At 45.9% G+C, this 20,299-nt stretch overlaps 1 protein-coding gene across 1 annotated transcript in view; it reads left to right on the top strand.

Annotated features, from left to right (window-relative positions):
* LOC145358107 (hemicentin-1-like) overlaps positions 1 to 20,299 on the top strand; it is a 359,590-nt gene that overhangs the window by 30,626 nt on the left and 308,665 nt on the right. Inside the window, exons 3-4 of the mRNA XM_080211781.1 lie at positions 12,542 to 12,700; positions 14,934 to 15,056. Coding sequence (XP_080067907.1) covers positions 12,542 to 12,700; positions 14,934 to 15,056 — 282 coding nt within the window. The remainder of the gene's footprint in view (positions 1 to 12,541; positions 12,701 to 14,933; positions 15,057 to 20,299) is intronic.

Genomic DNA, 20,299 nt, shown 5'->3' with positions numbered 1-20,299 from the left:
CAGGCAGCGCATTCCAGACCATCACTGCCCTCTGGGTAAAAAGGTTTTTCCTCATTCCCCACCCCCCAAACCTCCTGCCCCTCACCTTGAATCTATGTCCCCTCGTAACTGGCCCTTCAACTAATGAGAACAGCTGCTCCCTATCCACTTTGTCCACGTCCCTCATAATCTTGTACACCTCGATCCGGTCACCCCTCAGTTTTCCCTATTCCAATGAAAACAACCCAAGCCTACCCAACCTCTCTTCATAACTTAAATGTTCTATTCCAGGCAACTTCCTGGCTACATCTTCTGCACTCTCTCATTGTTCCTACAATGTGGCGACCAGAACTGCACACATTACTCTAACTGTGGCCTCACCAAAGTTCTACACAACTCCCAACATGCCGACGTGACATAGCACATACACTGGCTGGGTACACTGTCCTTATACTGATTGGACTTGTTCCCATACTGGTCGGGTATAGCGTCCTCTTACTGGTCAGTTTTATCCTGTCTCTGAGCTGATTGGTTCCCCAGGTTTTGGGATCTCCTGTTGAGTGTAGGCTACTCCAGTAAACTCTCCATTAGAGAGTCCAAGGGGCAGTGAGACACGTATAAAATCAATCTCTATCTTCCATTGGACCATTGAAAGGTCTTGACTATTTTTAGGGAGTCTTGTCTCTGGAAACAGTTGCTTTCTCCATGCTTTCTCCACATCACCCAATCAGAGGGATTAGCTTAAGGGTTTATTTAAAAAAAAGGGCAGCATGATCAAGTTGGGCCGAAGGGCCTGTTTCCATGTTGTAAACCTCTATAACTCTATGTGTCAACTTGCCAACCAATCTCCTAAAGTATAATTTTTTGTGATTGTTTGAAATTTGACACTCTTGCCTTTGTCCTGTTGAGTGCAATGTAACATTTGATTTCCGATTCCCTCACAAATCACCGTAACGACTTACAGAACCGCATCACTAACTGATAACTCATCATAGACTGAGGATCTAATCACCAATTTTTAATCAGTAAGGAAACACAGGATTATCAGGATAAGGTGGGAAAGTGAAGCTGAGGATGTCAGATCAGTCATGATCTCATTGAATGATGGGGCAGACTCGATGGGCCAAATGGCCTGCTCTGCTCCTATGTCTTATGACCATCTGTGTTGCTGAACTCAACACTAAGTGGTGCAGCCACCATTCGAGCCCACAAGGGAGCTAGAAGCATAATGTCAAATCACCTAGCAATTACAGGAGTGGCATCGAAGTACCACCTTCAGGAGATGGTACTTCAATGAGATGCGTGGCAGGCTGCCAACACCTGGGATTCCATCGGCGAATTACATACCTCACTGAAGCCCTTAGGGTTTAGGAGTAACATGAACATGTCCTCAAAGAAATGTGTGTGATAACTCCTACATGGTCCATGAGGAATCATTGACTGATCTTCGCGTGGATTTCGTTGAGTATGAGTTCCCCTGGTAATATGCAGTGACCTGTCCATCTGGAACTCATTACCTGAGCTATTTATAAGGCAGGCCCAGGACTGGGCTTGCTGACCTGTAGTCCCAGGCAGGGGCTAGTGTGTATACACCGCAGTAGTGGTTTTATTTTGCATTCTGTAATAAACTGTGTTCCTTTCCAGTCAGGATTGCTGTGTTATTATAACATGAGAGGGTTGTTGGTAGCGTAACATAGGAACAGGAAATATTTTTGTTCCATGAGTGGTTGACAGGATGGGAGAAGCACTAAAACAGGCCGAAACATAGACCGCATTTCTTGGAAAGTAAATACATTTTGTAACAATGCCTTAGCTGGTGGTGAACTATTATTCCTGTGTGCTCAACCCACTGCCAGGATTAACAGAAGTTAAATAAAGGGGTTGCAGAGTCTGTGTTCTGGGATGGGTGGCAAAAGTTTCATGGACTCCCTACAGTGCAGAAGGAGGCCACTTGGCCCATCGAGTCTGCCCTGACCCTCCAAAAGAGGATCCCACCCAGGCCCACTCCCCCTCCCTATCCACGAAACCTTGCACATTTACATGGCCATTCCACCAAGCTGACACACCTTGGCATGCTAAGGGGCAATTTAGCATGGCTATCCTACCTAACCTGCATATGTTTGGAGCAAACCAGAGCAAACCCACACGGACACGGGGAGAATGTGCCAACCCCAACACAGACAGTGACTCAAGGCCAAATTGGACCTGGATTCCTGGTGCTGTGAGGCAGCACTGCTAACCACTGTGTCACCTGTGCAGCTCCTTTCCACCATTGTTCCATTCGTGCCATGAAGCAGAGATGAGCTACTTTGGGATTGGGAAAGAAATTGAAGGCACAAAGAGATTGCATTTATATAGCACCTTTCGTGCCCATGTGACATCTAAAAGCGCATTACAGCCAATGCTATTGTGTGGTCAGTGTCTGAATTCTAAAGAAAGAGGAAAGTAAGGAAACCCTAACAGAATATTGATAACAATGATGGCAAATCCTCCAGTCAGGCTGTGGGGAGAGGCAGTAAAGAGGTGTCTGGTGTGCAACATCCAAATGGTTCCCCCAGACATTAACCCGATCCCCGTTGAGGAATGTAAAGTTCAGACTGGGGGAAGGGATAAATACATCCTTCCTGTTATTATTTAACGTCTGGTGGAAATGTAAATCGGGGATGGTAATTAAGGAGAAAATGTTTCAAAATATGATTTAAAATCACTGAGGAAATGATATTAGCATAAGACTTCAATTATCCCATTCAGATCCCAGAAAATCTGGCTAACTGTAAAAAATAACATTTTCTTCATAATTGCGGATTTGCAATTTTCCTCCACTGAGGGATTTCCAAATATTTGATGGTATTCGGTGTGTTTCAGACTGTCCTCCCATTTTCCAAAGATCATTGTTCAGAAGTGATAATGGCCGGAATTCTCTGGATATTCACAAACCCACCGCCACTGCCGGTGAGGACAGAGAATTTGGTGCTCAGACAAATCTCCGTTCACTGCAGTGGGACAGGAGAATCCTGCTGGCGAGAATGACCAGAAAACTCTGTCAGTGACTGACACAAAAATAACATTACTAAACCTTTATTTCCAGCCTGCATCCCTCCACACATGTCCCCCTCATTTGCCCTTTCTACGTTTTGGGATGTGAGCATCGCTGGCTAGGCCAGCATTTATTACCCATCCCGAAATGCCTTGGAAAAGGTGTCTTCCTGAACCGCTGCAGTGAAGTGTATGTAAACCCACAGAGCTGTTAAGTTTGAAGTTAGCAGGGAATTCCAGGATTTTGATCCAGCGGCAGTGAAGGAAGGGTGATGTATTTCTAAGTCAGGAAGTCGGGCACAGTGGTTAGCACTGCTGCCTCACAATGCAGAGACCCGCGTTCGATTCCCAGCTTGGGTCACTGTCTGCACGGAGCCTGCACATTCTCCCTGTGCCTGCATGGGTTTCCTCCACGTGCTCTGGTTTCTTCTGAAAGATGTGCTGGTAAGGTCCATTTGCCGTGCTAAATTCTCCCTCAGTGTACCCAAACAGGGACTGGAGTGTGGCGACTGGGGGATTTTCACAGTAACTTCATTGCAGTATTAATGTAAGCCTGCTTGTGACCCTAATAAGTAAATGGAGTGGTGTAGTGATTAGCCCTGCTGCCTCACAGTACCAGGAATACTGTCTGTGCGGAGTCTGCACATTCTCCCCGTGCCTGCATGGGTTTCCTCCGGTTCCCTCCCACAGCCCGATAGACACGTTGGTTAGCTGCATTGGCCACGCTAAATTCTCCCTCAGTGTACCCAAACAGGTGCCAGAGTGTGGCGACTAGGGGATTTTCACAGTAACTTCATTGCAGTGTTAATGTAAGTCTACTTGAGGCATTAATAAATAAACCTTAATAAACTTTTAGGATGGTGTGGCTTGGAGGGAAACTTGCAGGTGGCGTTCCCAAGTATCTATCCTTGTTCCTCTGGGTGGAAGAGGTTGCAGGTTTGGGTGGTGCTGTTAAAGGAGCTTTGGTGAGGGAGTTACTGCAGTGTATCTTAAACATGGCGCACACTGCTGCTACTGTTCGTCAGTGGAGAGAGTGAATGTTTAAGGAACTGAACTCACTCAGTCTGGAAAGAGGGGAGTAGGGTGGGGGGGGGGGGCAGTGTAGTTTGAAATGCATAGAATCATTGAAGCAGGAGTAGACTTTTCAGATCTTCAAGGCTATTTCCAGTATTTATGATCTGACTGTGGGCTTTACTCCACTTTCCTCTCTGTTCCACACAATCCGTGACTTCCTTGTCTGCTGAAAATCTATCCAGCTCTGTCTACCTTGAATAAATTCAATGATCCGGCCCCCACTGCTTTCTGAGGAAGAGAATTTTGCAGACCAGAGACCCTCTGAGGGAAGAGATTTCCCCTTGTCCCTGTCAGCATTCCAGTGTTTTGCTTTGCGCTGGTACTTGATGCGTGGATTCAGGCAGTGAAATGTGCCAGGTCATTGACTGAGGTGGGCACAGCTTCAAGGCTCAGTCCTGCCCTTATCTGCCACTGACTCACATTCGCAGCAGAATCGCTCCACACTCAGTGGGAGTTGGGGCCTTGGCTGATTTTTCTTTCCCATCCCCTGCACTGAGAGTAATTCCAGTGACCCTGCCATGACCCAACTGAGATCAGTCAACTCAGGGATCGGTTGCATTTCCATGAAGGATGGTCACCTCAGCACCTCACTGTACCGCAAGCCCACGGATAGCCTCACAATGCTCCACTTCTCCAGCTTCCACCCTAAATACGTTAAAGAAGCCATCCCCTATGGACAAGCCTTTTGTATACACAGAATCTCTCAGATGAGGAGGATCGCAACAGACACCTCCAGACAGTGAAAGATGCCCTCATAAGAGCAGGATGTGGCACTTGATTCATCGATTGACAGTTCCGACGTGCCACAGTGAAAAAACCGCACCGGCCTTCTCAGAAGACAAACATGGGACGTGGCGGACAGAGTACCCTTCATCATCCAGTACTTCCTCAGGGCAGAGAAGCTACAACATCTTCTCTGGAGCCTTCAACGATGAAGATGAACATCTTGCCAAGGCCATCCCAACACCCTCACTTCTTGCCTTCAAACAACCTCACAACCTGAAACAGACCATTGTCCGTAGCAGCCTTCAGGAGAACAGTGACTATGACACCACACAATCCTGCCACAGCAACCTCTGCAAGACATGTTGGGTCATCAATACGGATGCCATCATCTCACATGAGAACACCATCCACCAGGTACAAGCTACATACTCTTGCAACTCAGCCAACGTTCTCAACCTAATACGCTGCAGGAAAGGGTTTCCCGAAGTGTGGTATACTGGGGAGACCATGCACATGCTATGACAATGGATGAATGAACACTGCTTGACAATCAGAGTGTTCTCTTCCTGTTGCAGAACACTTCAGCAGTCGCGGGCATTCAGCCTCTGATCTTAGGGTAAGTGTTCCCCAAGGCAGCCTTCATGACACACAACAAGGCAGAATCCCTGAGCAGAGACTGATAGCCAAATTCCACACACGCGAGGACGGCCTCAACCGTAACTCCCATGACTTGCCTGAGCTTGCAAAATCTCACTAACTGTCCTGTCTCTTTAACCTGTGTTTAACACTCTCTCCACTCACATTCTGTACCTTTAAGACTTGGTTAGCTGTAAAGACTTGCATTCCAACCATTATCTTGTCAATTGAGTTTGTGTCTATATGTGCCCTGTTTGTGAACAGAACTCCCACTCACCTGATGAAGGGGCAGTGCTCCGAAAGCTTGTGGCTTGTGGTACCAAATAAACCTGTTGGACTTTAACCTGGTGTTGTGAGACTTCTTAATCAGTCGACTCAATGGAGGTTTGGAATTGCACGGCATTCCCGAGAATTTCTAGGACGGAGACAGGCCACATATGTCTCCTCCCAAAGTACTTCAACTAATGCCATTAACATAACCTTCTTTTCCTTTCTCCCTTGTGCATTTATCTAACTTCCTTTTAAATGCATTTATGAAATTCCCCTCAACCACTCCCAGGAGTAGCAAGTTGCCCATTCTCACCACTGGGTTTCTGGGAAGGGTGGCACTGTGGCCAGGGATCTGGGTTCAATTCCTGGCTTGGGTCACTGTCTGCAGAGCCTGCATGTTCTCCCCATGTCTGTGTGGGTTTCCCCCAGGTGCTCCGGTTTCCTCCCACAGTCCGAAAGACATGCTGGTTAGGTGCATTGGCCGTGCTAAATTCTCCCTAAATTCTTGCCAGAGTGTGGCGACTAGGGAATTTTCACAGTAACTTCATTGCAGTGTTAATGTAAGCCTACTTGTGGCACTAATAAATAAACTTTAAATGCATTTATGAAATTCTCCTCAACCAATCCCTGGGGCAGCAAGTTGCATATTCTCACTAGTCTCTGGGAAAGAGGTTTCTCTGGGAGCACTGACAAAGTATTATCCAGATTCAAAATGTTGGCTCTATTCTCTCTCCACAGAAGCTGTCACACCTGTTGAGATTTTCTAGCACTTTCTGTTTCTGTCTTCTGAATTCTGTTGGATTTATCAGTGATTGTCTTGTATGGATGGTCAGCTGTTTTGGTCTCTGGCACAAGTGTGGACACTTTCTCTTCTCTATGTCTACTGAAACCCTGGGCTGGATTTTATTCTCCCTTGCCAAGGGGTCTGAAGGTGGGGCTGGCAGAGGCATCAACTCCAGTGCGGGTACCTGTCTGCTGCCTCCCTGCTCATCCCCTGACCTACCTCAAATTTTATAGAGGGCATTGGAGGCCTCGGGAAGCCCTCCCACCCTTGGGCCTATGAGACTCCGTAACAACTGATTGGCATTCAAGAGGCTTACCCTGTCCCCTGTTGGCATTTTACCCATGAGAGGGAGAGATCTGTGCCATGCAGGATACCTGGCAGCTTTAGCTACATGGCTGGGCAAGGAAGGGGAGTACCTCCTTTGTTGGTCCCCAGTGCCCATTGGATGCCCCCTGGCGAAAGTTATCCATCCTCCCTTTACCCTCCTCCCCTCCCGGCCTGTGAAACTCTGGCCTGTAATCCCAGCAATGGCCACCGCTCCCACCTGGCGCTGCTGGGATGACGCTGCTGCCAGCCATTTGATTGGCCCGTAGTTGTCTGAGGCGGGACTTCTTCCTGAGACAGCGGCAGAAGTCTGATAAAGGAATTAATACTGCCCCCAGAGTTCAGTTGCTGAGGGGCAGCCATCACTATAGAAGGTGGGCTCACCACCAATCTTTTAGCTGGCCCATGCTTGTTAACCTGTCTCAGTGCCTTCAGTCATTCAGCTACTAGAGAATATCATTAAAGACCAAAGTGTCTTTATCATTCAAGGTGATGTATACTTTTTTTTAATAATCCTTAGATTGTTGGCCAGTTCCAGGATTTCCCAACTCCTGGGCAATGAATTGGGTCTTTGAGGTATTAAAAGTTTAAATTTATTTTTTAGTGTCACAGTAGGCTTACGTTAACACTACAATGAAGTTACTGTGAAAATCCCCTAGTTGCCACACTCTGGCGCCTGTTCGGGTACACTGAGGAAGAATTTAGCATGATCAGCCTTTCAGACCCTAGGAGGATACCAGAGCACCTGGAGGAAACCCACGCAGACTTGGGGAGAATGTGCAGACTCCACACAGATAGTGACCCAAGCTGGTAATTGAACCCGGGTCCCCGTGCCACCATACACCCTAGCTCACAAGAAGTGACAATAATTTGCATTTATGTAAAATCTTTGTATAAAACACAGGTTGGGTCTCAGATAACAGTTGCTTCCAATGACCTGGGGAACACATTCTCAGAAGGACATGAAAGCATTCGCTAAAGTGAAGAAAAGATTGATGGGAAGGGTTTCAGGGATGAGGAACTTCAGTTATGTGGGGTGGATTGGAGAAGCTGGGACTGCTATGCTTGGTAAGGGAATAGTTTGATAGAAATGTCCGTAGTCATGATGAGTTTGGATGGAGTGGATAGAGAGAAACTATTCCCATTGGTCGAGAATCAAAAGGAACTGATCAAGAAAAGAAGCAGTGGGAACATGAAAAGATTTTTTACGCAGTGAGTGGTTAGGATCTGGAATGTTGTGTCAGAGCGTGATGGAGGCAGGTTCAATCAGAAGGGGGATGGTATGAGGTCAGTTGCTCTGATGCCACTCACCTGATGAAGGAACAGCACTCTGAAAGCTGGTGATTCCAAATAAACCTGTTGGACTTTAACCTGATGTTGTGAAACTTCTTACTGTGCCCACCCCAGTCCAACGCCGGCATCGCCACCACATTTTATCATTATGTGACACAGCATCGAGAAACATTGTTCATGGAAGCGATTATCAAACAAAACTTGACACTAAATCACATTTGCGGTTATTACAAGAGGCTAAGGCTTTGTCAAAGAGGTAGGATTTAGGGAATATCTGAAAGGACAAGGGAGAGGTGGAGAGGTTTAAGGAGGGAATTCCAGACGTTAAGGCCTTACGTCCTAATGGCGGAATGGTTAAAATCAGGGATGTGTAGGCTGGGGGCGGGCGGGGGATGTGTGTGTGTGTGTGTGTGTGTGTGTGTGTGTGTGTGTGTGTGTGTGGTGGTGCAAAATTAGGGGGGCACAGAGATTCCGGAAGGTCGTTGGGCTGGATGGGGTTAGAGAGAGAGGGAGGGAATGATTAGAAAACCAGGACTTGGATTTTGAAACTTTAAAAATGCTGAAGAGGGTGGCGTGGTGGCACATTGGTTAGCACTGCTGTCTCACAGCGCCAGAGACCCGGGTTCAGTTCCCGGCTTGGGTCAGTGCCTGTGCAGAGTCTGCACATTCTCCCTGTGTCTGTGTGGGTTTCCTCCGGTGCTGTAGTTTCCTCCCACACTCCAAAGATGTGCGGGTTAGGTTGATTAGCCATGCTAAATTGCCCCTTAGTGTCCCGGGATGTGAAGGTTAGAGGGATTAAGGGGGTAGATGTGTGGGGTTGTGGGGATAGGGCCTGAGATGGGATTGTGGTTGGTGCAGACTCGATGGGCTGAATGGCCTCATTCTGCACCGTAGGAATTCTGAGTTGGGTTTGCCTGATCCATTCTGTGTCCATGGCTTTAACCAGGTGGATTAGAAAGGTGGTGAGGAAGGGGGGGTCAAATTGGAGTGAGGGACTGGAAGCAGGTTCAGAGAGATGTTCTTTTTAAGGAAGCTTTTCAAGAGAGGATGGGAGGCAGTGAGGTAGAGAGTGGATCGCTGAGGCCTGGGGCCCTAGTAACAGAAAACTCACCTCCTGTTGGTGGGAGGGACGAGGATTTGAGATATAGAGGGGCTTTACAGGATTCTGTTGCACTGAGAGTGGGATTCACATTTCTGTCCTGTTCCCGAACATCAGGAATCTATTATCTTCACATTAACGTCCAGCTCCTAAAATAAGCATGTTAAACAGAGTTTTAAATAAAAGTAAAACAATTAAACAACTCAAATCATTCTGCAGCATCCTGAAAGGGAGTATATTGAAGATTTATGGCCTGCCAAATTGTAGTTTATTGAAATTATTCTCTGAAACTCCAGCATTGCAGTTACTGTGATTTTCCTGCCTAAAGCAGCTGTTTAAGTCTTTCACATGAGCTCACGGTCAGTAGGTGCTGAGTAAGACTGAAGTTAGGATATCTGGCACAAATATAAGAAGCGTTATTTTGTTTCCTTGTCTGCCTCAAGTAAAGGCCGGGGATTCCCCGGCCTCGCCCCGCGCCGGGGATTCCCCGGCCTCGCCCCGCGCCGGGGATTCCCCGGCCTCGCCCCGCGCCGGGGATTCCCCGGCCTCGCCCCGCGCCGGGGATTCCCCGGCCTCGCCCCGCGCCGGGGATTCCCCGGCCTCGCCCCGCGCCGGGGATTCCCCGGCCTCGCCCCGCGCCGGGGATTCCCCAGTCCTGTTGCAGTGAATGGAGATTTGGCAGAGTGCCCAGTTCACCATTCTTGGTAGCAGGTCGTAGGAAATTGGAGAATCCCAACCAAAGTCTTTTAAATATCTCACAGCCTAAACCTCCTTAAACTATAGAAACTAGAAATAGGAATCGACCATTCGGCCACTCAAGCCTGCTCTGCCATTCATTTTGATCATGGCTGATCATCAAATTCAATATCCTGATCCCACCTTCTCCCCATATCCCTTGTTCTCTTTAGCCCCAGAGCTATATCTAATTTCTTCTTGAAATCACACAATGTTTTGGACTCAACTACTTCCTGTGGTAGTGAATTCCACACATTCAGCACCCTCCGGGTGAAGAAATTTCTCCTCACCTCAGTCCTGAAACTTATCCTCAAAATATGACCTCCTCATTCTGGCATCTCCCACCATTGGGAACATTCTTTCTGAATCTACCCTGTCTAATCCTGTTAGAACTTTACAAATTTCTATGAGACGCCCTCTTCTAAATGCCAATGAATACAATTGTAACTGATTTAGTCTCTCCTCATATGACAGACCTGCCATCTCAGGAATCAGCCTGGTAAACCTTCGCTGTATTCCCTCTATAGCAAGGACATCCTTCCTCAGATAAGGACACCAAAACTGCACACAATATTCCAGGTGTGGCCTCACCAAGGCCCTATACACGTTCCACTGATTTACACACAGGAATTTCAATCCTCAGCCCAGAAATCAGAAGCTTTTTCAAAAATTCTGAAAATCCTATTTTTAAAAAAGATGAAATAAACTATTGGGAGCCGCAGGATGAACCGGATGAAACTTTCTGGCTGTTCCCACTGGTGGGATCTTCTGGTCCCACTGACAGAGATCTCTTGCTGTGAATTCCCTGGCAGCAGAGGGTGAGAACAACTGGAAAACCAATGGACAGCGATGGGACTGGAAGATCCCACCGCTGGCCAATGGCAACACCTGCCGCAGGAGCGTACGGAAAATCCTGCCTTTTAGAAAATGTCCCATTTCATAACCGAATTTTTGGTTAATAACCCTGTGAATTTCAGAGAATTAATTCTGCGTATAATAAATGAAATACAGTATTATGAAACTTGCATTTCAATAGAAAATAAAACTGAAAATAGACCTAATTGAATTATGGGGTGTTTTGGGCATTGTCATGAAGTTTTAAAGTTTATTTATTTATTAGTGCCACAAGTAGGCTTACATTAACACTGCAATGAAGTTACTGTGAAAATCCCCTAGTCGCCACAGGCGCCTGTTTAGGTACACTGAGGGAGAATTTAGCATGGTCGATGCACCTAACCAGCACCTCTTTTGGAGGAAAGCGGAGCACCCGCAGGAAATCCACACAGATACGGAGAGAACATGTAGACTCTGCGTAGACAGTGACCCAAGCCGGGAATTGAACCCGGGTTGTAAGGCAACGGTGTTAACCACTGTGGCATCGTGCCGTCTGTATAACTTTTTTCAGTCAAGCCATCTTTGAAATAAACTTTAACTTTAGATATATAGAATTAAGAATTTTTTTGGCAACTGATGTTCTTGCTAAAGCAGCTTCTAACTGCACATTCAGAATAATTTATTGTCTCAGTTATACTGGAAACAATAATGTTTGCAGCAATAGAAGCTGTTCCTCAAATGGAAGCCGCTACCTGTAACCACGGTGTAACTATACCACTCGAATAGATAAAACACAACCATGGTTTTCATTAATATAATCATTCGAAATAATGAAGTGCAGCATAAAGGTTAGCTTTTTATCTGCATGATAAAAACATCGCTCTTTTTTCCCTTGACTTAAAGTTTTGAGCTATTTTTTCATGTGGTAAAGGTTACTCGCTGTAAACATTTGAATTGAAACTTTTGGATGAATCTACCGTATATTAAGTTGACCCTTCCCTATACCCTAGCTATGACTGATTCTGCACCCTGTCCTTTCCTTCTCCTGTCTGTACTCTATGAATAGTATGTTTTGTCTCTATAGTGCACAAGAAACAATGCTTTTCACTGTATCTCAATACATGCGGCAATAATAAATTGAATCAAATTACTGGACCCCTGTGCTAACTTGTGTAATCTTGGCTCAGGCAGAAGTTGGGCTGCTGTTGTTAATCTGTGTACTGACAACCTCCTCCCCTCATCTGTGAAAAACCATCCCACGTCCAGTTACTGCAAGGACGTGTTTTGTGTCTTTTGGCATGGGGTGAGGCCAGTTCTTATCACCTTTCAGATGCCCATGGTCAAGTGGACACCTTGAGAAACATAGGATCAGAAGACAGTCACTGATTATGTTTTACTCCTGGCTGGGCCAACATTTATTGCCCATCCCTGAGGGCATTTAAAAGTCAACCAAATTATTGTGGATCGGGAGTCACGTGTAGGCCAGACAAGGTAAGGGCAGCAGATTGCCTTCCTTAAAGGACACTAATGAACCTGATGGATTTTTGCACCAATGTTTTCATGGTCATCATTAGACTTCTAATTCCAGATTTTTATTGAATCTGATTTCACCGTTGGCTGTAGTGGGATTTGAACCTGGGTCCCCAGAGCATTGCCCTGGGTCTCTGGATTAATAGCCTAGTGACAATACCACTACACTACTACCACTGCAGAGTGATTGGTGGGTCTGACTTTATCCTTTTTGTTTGCAGGGTGGAGGAGACTGCCCCGAGATGAGCCTGGGAGCGATTAAGCGAGCGCTGGAGGTATCCCAACCCAGTTCTTTTATTTACGTCTTCACTGACGCCCGAGCAAAGGACTACCAGCTGACCAAGGACGTTCTACAACTCATCCAGCTGAAGCAGTCCCAGGTAGGCTGGTTGGGGTAGGGGGGTAACTCAGGATGTTCCAGTTGGGTGCATTGATTCAGTGAGTTACAGATTGGCACTTTTCCTCCCTTTGTTTTTGTAATGACCTCACCTTGAGAGCAATGATTTTTTTTCAAGATCTATTTGAGTAAATAAAAGATTTATGTAGAGCATGTAGCCCGTGTTGTCACAGCTTTCCTGACAATGTTTAGCCTTATAAAATACCATGTCAAACTTTTCCCATCCAATTTTGAACCAGAGTTGAGGGTCAGCTATTAAGTTGCACCATTGACATCATGTATTTGTCTAAAGGATTGTTCATTGTGGAAAAGAAGCTTTTCACCTTGCAACCTGCAGTAACTCAATGACATTGGGGGAAATGGGTAGTCTAAGTTTCCAATATGACATTTGGATAGGGGCACTCATTACACACTAGGCAGTGCTCGATGTATTGGTGAAGGCTGTAAACCATCCAGAGCCCCCTTCTGAAATAGACATAAGGGGTTTTGCATACAGAAATTAGAGACCAAATGATTACTTTAAGCCCCTCCCGGGGTTTCCCCAGTACCAGTAATCCTTTGGACAATGTGGCTTACGCGAGGTCAGATGATGATGGCCAGGGCCTCTGCAGGCCCAGGTTAAAAGGCCAAGTGTTTTAAAGAAGATGCTTATCTGAATATTGAGTCAGGAATTGTGGGGGTGTTTCTGACAGGTCCACATTGCTGCCACTGCTGGCTTCCCTCCCTATCCTGATCACTGCACATTCACCAACTTCCTCCTCCGATCGTTGCCCTCAACAACCCCTTCCCCAACCTGTCCAATCCTTCCTCTTGAGATTAACATACCTTCGCCATTTGCTGACCCCCACCCCCTCCTAGCCTACGTGACTCCTGCCTCATCCCTTTTCCTCTCTACGTCCTCTTCCCTCTCCTCAGTGCCCTGCACGTACCAAAAGGACATCTTTTAGGCTGCTATTGTCAAGACTTTCACACCCATCGGAGGGTGAATGGGTTTTGTTGATCTAGTCTGTTGGCTGAAAATCAGAACAGAAAGTTCTGGAAATACTCAGTGGGGTTGGCAGTGTTATCCAGCTTTTAATTTAAATACCTTTCTAGCATTCCAGTTTAATGAGACAAACTAGAACCAATAATCGATTTTTTTAATTTGTTTAGCTAATTCTTTAATTATCATCTCAGCTACCAACAATATGAACAATCGCAAATCATTAAATCTTTTACTGAGTTTTAACTCTTAACTGAACATCAACTCTCAACTGAACTTTAACCGAAAATAGAAACGACCAAATTCAGTAAAAACCTTGGTCAAGGAATATCCTCGATGTAGAATCTATCTTCTTCTCTGAGGAAATTTCCTTCAGAGCACGTGCTTCTTATAACAGTTAGTCTTTATAGAGTTGCTGCTGGCAAACTGCGGTGACTTTTATCTACAAATCCTCTACTTGCTTCTAGAAGATTAGTCTAAAGATGTGCAGGTTCGATTGACCATTCTAAAATTGACCTTAACGTCAGGGGATAAGCAGGATAAATATGTGGGGTTATGGGAATAGGACCAGGGTTGTGTTTGGTGCAGACTTGATGGGCCGAATGGCCTCCTGCACTGTAGGGATTCCAGGATTCTCTGTCATTCAGCCAACTGTGTAATCAGAAACCAATCACATAGCTTGAACATCCAATGAAATTACTTACAAACAATGCCATTACGCTTACTTCGCATGACATGCACCACACATAATGACAATAAAATTCGAAGTCACAATGTCTGAGTTAATGTAAACAACTTCCCTGATTTGATCAAGACAGGAAACTTCGGATCACAGTTCCCAGACCAGATCCCTGAACCAGAGCAACTTTGCAACCTGCATCTGGTTTTAATTATAAATTGACCAGAAATCCCAGCTTAACTCAGCCAGAAAAGCCACTTTAAAGCTGCTATTGTTAAATCAGTGTCGTGGTCTTTCTTTCTCTGTCCACAACAATATTTATGGAGACAGTAAAACTGAGTTGTGCAGCACTGCAGAGTATTTGTTTGCTGTTATTTCGGATTGCTGGCATCCTGGTATTACCATTTATGTTGGTTCAAAGTCGATTAGGTTTAATTCTAGAAAGCCACTTCTTTTGGAAGTGAAATATTTGAATTTTACCAGGTGTGAATCTCTGGTGATTTGGGGAAATCCTTGGTGAGGGGACTGAAGTGACGGCTTCTTTTATCTGCGCAGGTTGTATTTGTGTTGACTGGAGACTGTGGGGACAGAGGTCACCCTGGATATCGGGCTTTTGAAGAGGTGGCATCAACCAGCTCGGGTCAGATATTCCACCTGGATAAACAGCAGGTCAATGAGGTAAGCAGATGCAGCTTTTAGTGGAATTCTTTTCTTCAATCCCCTCCCCCCTCCTCCCAAAGGATGTTTCTCAGGAGATGGGGTTGAATCCTTTCAAAGACCCAGATTGCATGTGGTTGTGTGCTAAGCATGGGTCACAGGGAAGTGATCGGGAGCAGGAACCATGGCTGATATCCCTTTGTCTGGCCTGGTCACACTGCAGCCAGAGCCTGCCATGAAACCAAACCAAGGATTTTCTAGAAGCGTGGAAATATACAGCATAGAGGGAGGCCATTCTGCCCATCCATGTTAGCCAACAAGTTGCCATCCAGCTGAATCCCACTTTCCAGCTCTTGTTCTGTAGGTTACAGCACTTTTCTTTATACATTCATGGGACATGAGTGTCACTGGCTGGGCCAGCATTTATTGCCCATCCCTTGTTGCCCTTGAGAAGGTGGTGGTCAGCTGCCTTCTTGAATCGCTGCAGTCCACGTGCTGTGGGTTTAACCCACGATGCCATTAGGGTGGGAATTCCAGATTTTGATCCAATGACTGCAAAGGAACGATGATATATTTCCAAGTCAGGATGGTGAGTGGCTTGGAGGGGAACTTGCAGGTGGTGGTGTTCCCATGTATCTGCTGCCCTTGTCCTTCTAGATGGAAATGGTCATGAGTTTGCGAGGTGCTGTCTAAAGATCTTTGGTGAATTGCTGCAGTGCATCTTGTAGATAGTTCGCACTGCTGCTACTGAGCACTGGTGGTGGAGGGAGTGGATGTTTGTAGATGTGGTGCCAATCAAGTGGGCTGCTTTGTTCTGGATGGTATCAAGCTTCTTGAGTAGTGCACTTCAAGTGCATGTTCAGGTTTTTTTCAATGTTGTGAGGGTTTCTGCGTGTATTCTTCTTTTGGGGAGTGAGACCCAGATCCCCACCAACTCCTGGGTGAAAGCGTTTCCCCTCAAATCCCCTCTGAAACTCCTAACCCCTACCCTAAATTTATGCCCCAGATCTGAAATAAAAAGGACTCATTTTACCAGAAATATACACATAGCAGGTCACAAATTCCTTTCACATTATTACTGGGGTGTCATCATGAAAGTGGGAGAATCCATAGAATCCCGACAGTGTAGAAAGGAGGCCAGTCGGCCCATCAAGTTGGCACTGACTCTCTGACAGAGTATCCTACTCAGGCCCTCTACCCGTAACCCCGCACATTTACCACAGCCAATCCACCTAACCTATGAGGCAATATAGCCTCTATATGGACAATATATGGGGAGAATGTCCAAACTCCACACTTTCAGTGACCTAAAGCTGGAATTGAACCTGGGTCCCTGGCGGTGTGAGGCAGCAGTGCTAGTCACTGTGCTACACCTGAAAAGCTGTGAAATATGATTGACATTATTGGTATGGATCTGATGGTTAGAACAGCAGCTTGTGCATATTTTTACGGAGCTGGGAAGACCCCATGGAACTTCAGAAATGGCAGATGGAACCTGAATTCTGAAATCCTGCCCCAATTTGTGACAGACCCCATTTTCGCTGTAGGGAGAAAGAGGTCCAATTTGACTAATTCTTGTCGCATGGATTGGGATACAGTGAAAAGTATTGTTTCTTGCACACTACACAGACAAAGCATACCATTCATAGAGGACAGGAAAAGGAAAGGAGAGAGTGCAGAATGTAATGTTACAGTCATAGATAGGGTGTAGAGAAAGATTAATTTAGTATAATGATGTGGAGATGCCAGTGTTGGACTGGGGTGGGCACAGTAAGAAGTCTCACAACACCATGTATTGATTATGGTGTTAAATTCCAATGGTTTATCTGGAATCACTGAGCTTTCGGATCGCTGCTCCTTCATCAGGTGAGTGGAGTTTAGTACACAAGCATGGCATATATAGACAAATTACCAATTGCAATAATCCTGTTCCTTCATCTGGTGTTGTGAGACTTCTTACTGAACTTAATATAATGTCGGTCCATTCAAAAGTTTGATGACACAGGGAAAACTGTTCTTCAGTTGGTTGGTATGTGACCTCAGACTTTTGTATCTGTTTCCGACGGAAGAAGGTGGAAGAGAGAATGTCTAGAGTGCATGGGTTCCTTGATTATGCTGGTTGCTTTGCCAAGGCAGCAGGGAAGAGGGAGTGACTCCTACGGGAGGGAAACTCAACTTTAGCAGGACCATCTGAACTCAGTGCTAACTTCAGCCAGACTCATTCTGGCTTTGACCCATAGTGTAGGCATCACAAGTTAGAAACACAGAAAACAGGTGCAGGAGTAGGCCATTCAGCCCTTCCAATCTGTACCACCATTCAATATGATCATGGGTGATCATGCACTCTCAATATCTCACTCCTGCTTTCTCTCCATACCCTTTAATCCCTTTAGTCACGAGGGCCACATCCAGCTCCCTCTTGAACATATCTAATGAAGTGGCCCCAACAGCTTTCTATGGTAGAGAATTCCACAGGTTCACAACTCTCTGAGTGGAGACATTCTTCCTCATTTCAGACCTGAATGGCTTACCCCGTATTCTTAGACTGTGACCTCTAGTTTTGAGAATAAGGAATAAGTTTACGGAGTAGGTGTAAATGCTGTTGAAGGGGCGATAAGATCAGCTTAGCTGTCGTAAACTAAAGCTACTTAAATCCCCATCCCTTTTAAAAATGAAAGGTAGCAAGTGCGAGTAGGAGTTGTAAAATACTGTCTTCTCTATTGCTTTGACAGGTTGGCTGGTGAGGCATCTGCTATCTTTTCTAACAGTTTCAATAGTTGCTTGTGGACATTTCCCTAATGCTCTTTTTGAATGCCCAGCTAATGTCCAAAAGTTGCAATCTTACCACTGGGCTGGGGGGAGAGCTTTGAGTTTGCAGTTTGATTGATGGGTTAAAGAGTCTATTAATGGATTAGCTGTATTTGATGTGGAGTATAAGCAGAACTTTGTTTTATGAGTGATTAAGCACCTGAGATTTAAAAATAAAGCTTTGAATGGGCTTTGAAGAATGGGATTTTCTTTATATCAAGTCTGTACAGTTAAAGCATTATACTTTCAGAACCTTAATTTATTTCATCTTCACATGGCTCCCGAGGTCTGCCCAGTTGGATACTGAGTGATTAGGTATGGGGTAAAAATGGCTATGGAGGGCGGGTGAGAAGGGCTTGAGTTGTCATGAGGATAAAAGGAGCCACTGGGTTGGGGAGGGGTTGGTGAAGATGTGGGAGCTAGAGGGCCCAAATTCAGGAGAAACAAGGCAGGTTTTCTAACCAACCTGCATCGAGGCACAGCCAGCCTCGTGACTGCCTAAACTCTGCTCCTGGAGGGGTTAGTGGACTTGACCCTAACACTGCCTTCTGCTGGGTCTTTGTTCCCAAGGTGAGTCCAACAAGTCAGGAAATTTCCTATATTGGATGGCACAGTGGATAGCACTGCTGCCACTGCTAGGGACCCAGATTCGATTCCCAACTTGGGTCACTATCTGCGTGGAGTTTGCACATTCTCCTCGTGTCTGCGTGGGTTTCCTCCAGGTGCTCCGGTTTCTTCCCACGCTCTGAAAAGAAGTCCAAAAATGTGTGGGTTAGGTGGATTGGCCATGCTATATTGTCCCTTAGTAACAGAGGGACTAGTTAGGGTAAATGCATGGGGTTATGGAGAGGGCCTGGGTGAGTGTGTGGTTGGTGTAGACTCGACGGGCCGAATGTATGATTCTATGATTTTATCTGCCTCAGGAATGAAAATCCAGCCTAAGACCCCAAACATCATATTGGGTAACTTGTAAATGTTTAACTGAAGGTTCCACTCTGCACATTGCCCATGGACTGGTTTGAATGGTTTTAATTGATACCCAGTCAGCACTCTGTATGTGAGTGAGGGAAGACTGGTTTGGTATGACTGGAATGTTTTTAGTAGATATACTGTCTGCACCAGGATATGTTATCAGTAACGTACAGAGAATTGTTATGAGGTTGGTGTCGTGCTGATGGTATTTCCTGTGCTGTGAATAATTTTTACATCTTTTCTCTTGAGAGCTTCAGAGCGGAGTTTATAATGTTATGGATGAAGGATGTAATTTTCTTAAGATTTTCCTCATTGACAAATGACAATCAAGAAACAAAAAGTAGTTTCCGCTACATGTTTTGTGTTTGATAGATTACTCATTCTTTTTTCAAGATAGTGCAGTTGTTTCACATGTCTGGTTTTAATGCATTGCCTTGTCATTGTGTACTGAATATTCCTGTTATAGAATCCCTTCAGTGCAGAAGGAGACCATTCGGCCCATTGAGCCTGCACTGACAACAAACCCACCCAGGCCCTATCCCTGTAACCTCATGCATTTACCTTGCTAATTCCCCTGACACGCAGAGGTAATTCAGCGTGGCCAATTCACCTAACCTGCACATCTTTGGAGTGTTGGAGGAAACTGGAGCACCTGGAGGAAACCCATGCAGACATGGGGAGAATGTGCAGACTCCATGCAGACAGTGACCCAAGGGCGGTATTGAACCCAGGTCCCTGGCGCTGTGAGGCAGCTGTGCTAACCACTGTGCTACCACGTGGGTGGATATAAGGAGTGTTTATGGTTTGGTATGAGATGATGGTGTGATGGCATGGAGTGGAAAGGTGCAGACAAAGAGCCACTGTTCCCATTAGCTGCTGGTACAAGGATGGGGGGGAATCAGATTCAAGGTTTTAAGCAAGAGATTTGGGCGGGTGGGGGTGGTTGTGGCTGTGAGGGAGAACTTTTTCAGCAGCGAGTGGCAATGAGCTGGAATTCATTGCCTCCGAAGATGGTGAGAAGGGACATGATCTCAGTGATTCTAAAAAGGAATTGGATGGGCACAGAATCACAGAATACTGCAGTGCAGAAGAGTCCCTTCGGCCCATCAAGTCTGCATCGACACATGAAACACCCTGACCTATCCACCTAATCCCAATTGTCAGCGCTTGGTCCATAGCACTCGAAGGAAATGGACTTGTTGGGTTATGAGGATAGAACGGAGGGGGAAGAATGAAACAGAATAGGTTGCTCCACAGACACCTAGCATGGATTCAATGGGTTGAATGGCCTCTCTCTGTGCCATAATGACTCTGTGGCTTGTACCATGTTGTGGGGCTCCTGAATTTGCTGCTTTACTTTGTAAGGAGCCAAGAAGAGGCTGAGATCTGTGCAGGGGCCTTGGGTGGGGGTGGGGTGGAAATATCACCCCAGCAACAACACTAAGCATGCCCTTCTGCTTGGAGAAGAAAGAGAGGGTTCAGAT

The sequence above is a fragment of the Carcharhinus amblyrhynchos genome, chromosome 25, assembly GCF_965287045.1.
Source record: "Carcharhinus amblyrhynchos chromosome 25, sCarAmb.v2.hapA, whole genome shotgun sequence".
NCBI classification, from domain to species: Eukaryota; Metazoa; Chordata; class Chondrichthyes; order Carcharhiniformes; family Carcharhinidae; genus Carcharhinus; species Carcharhinus amblyrhynchos.
This window is presented reverse-complemented; position numbering and strand designations above follow the sequence as displayed.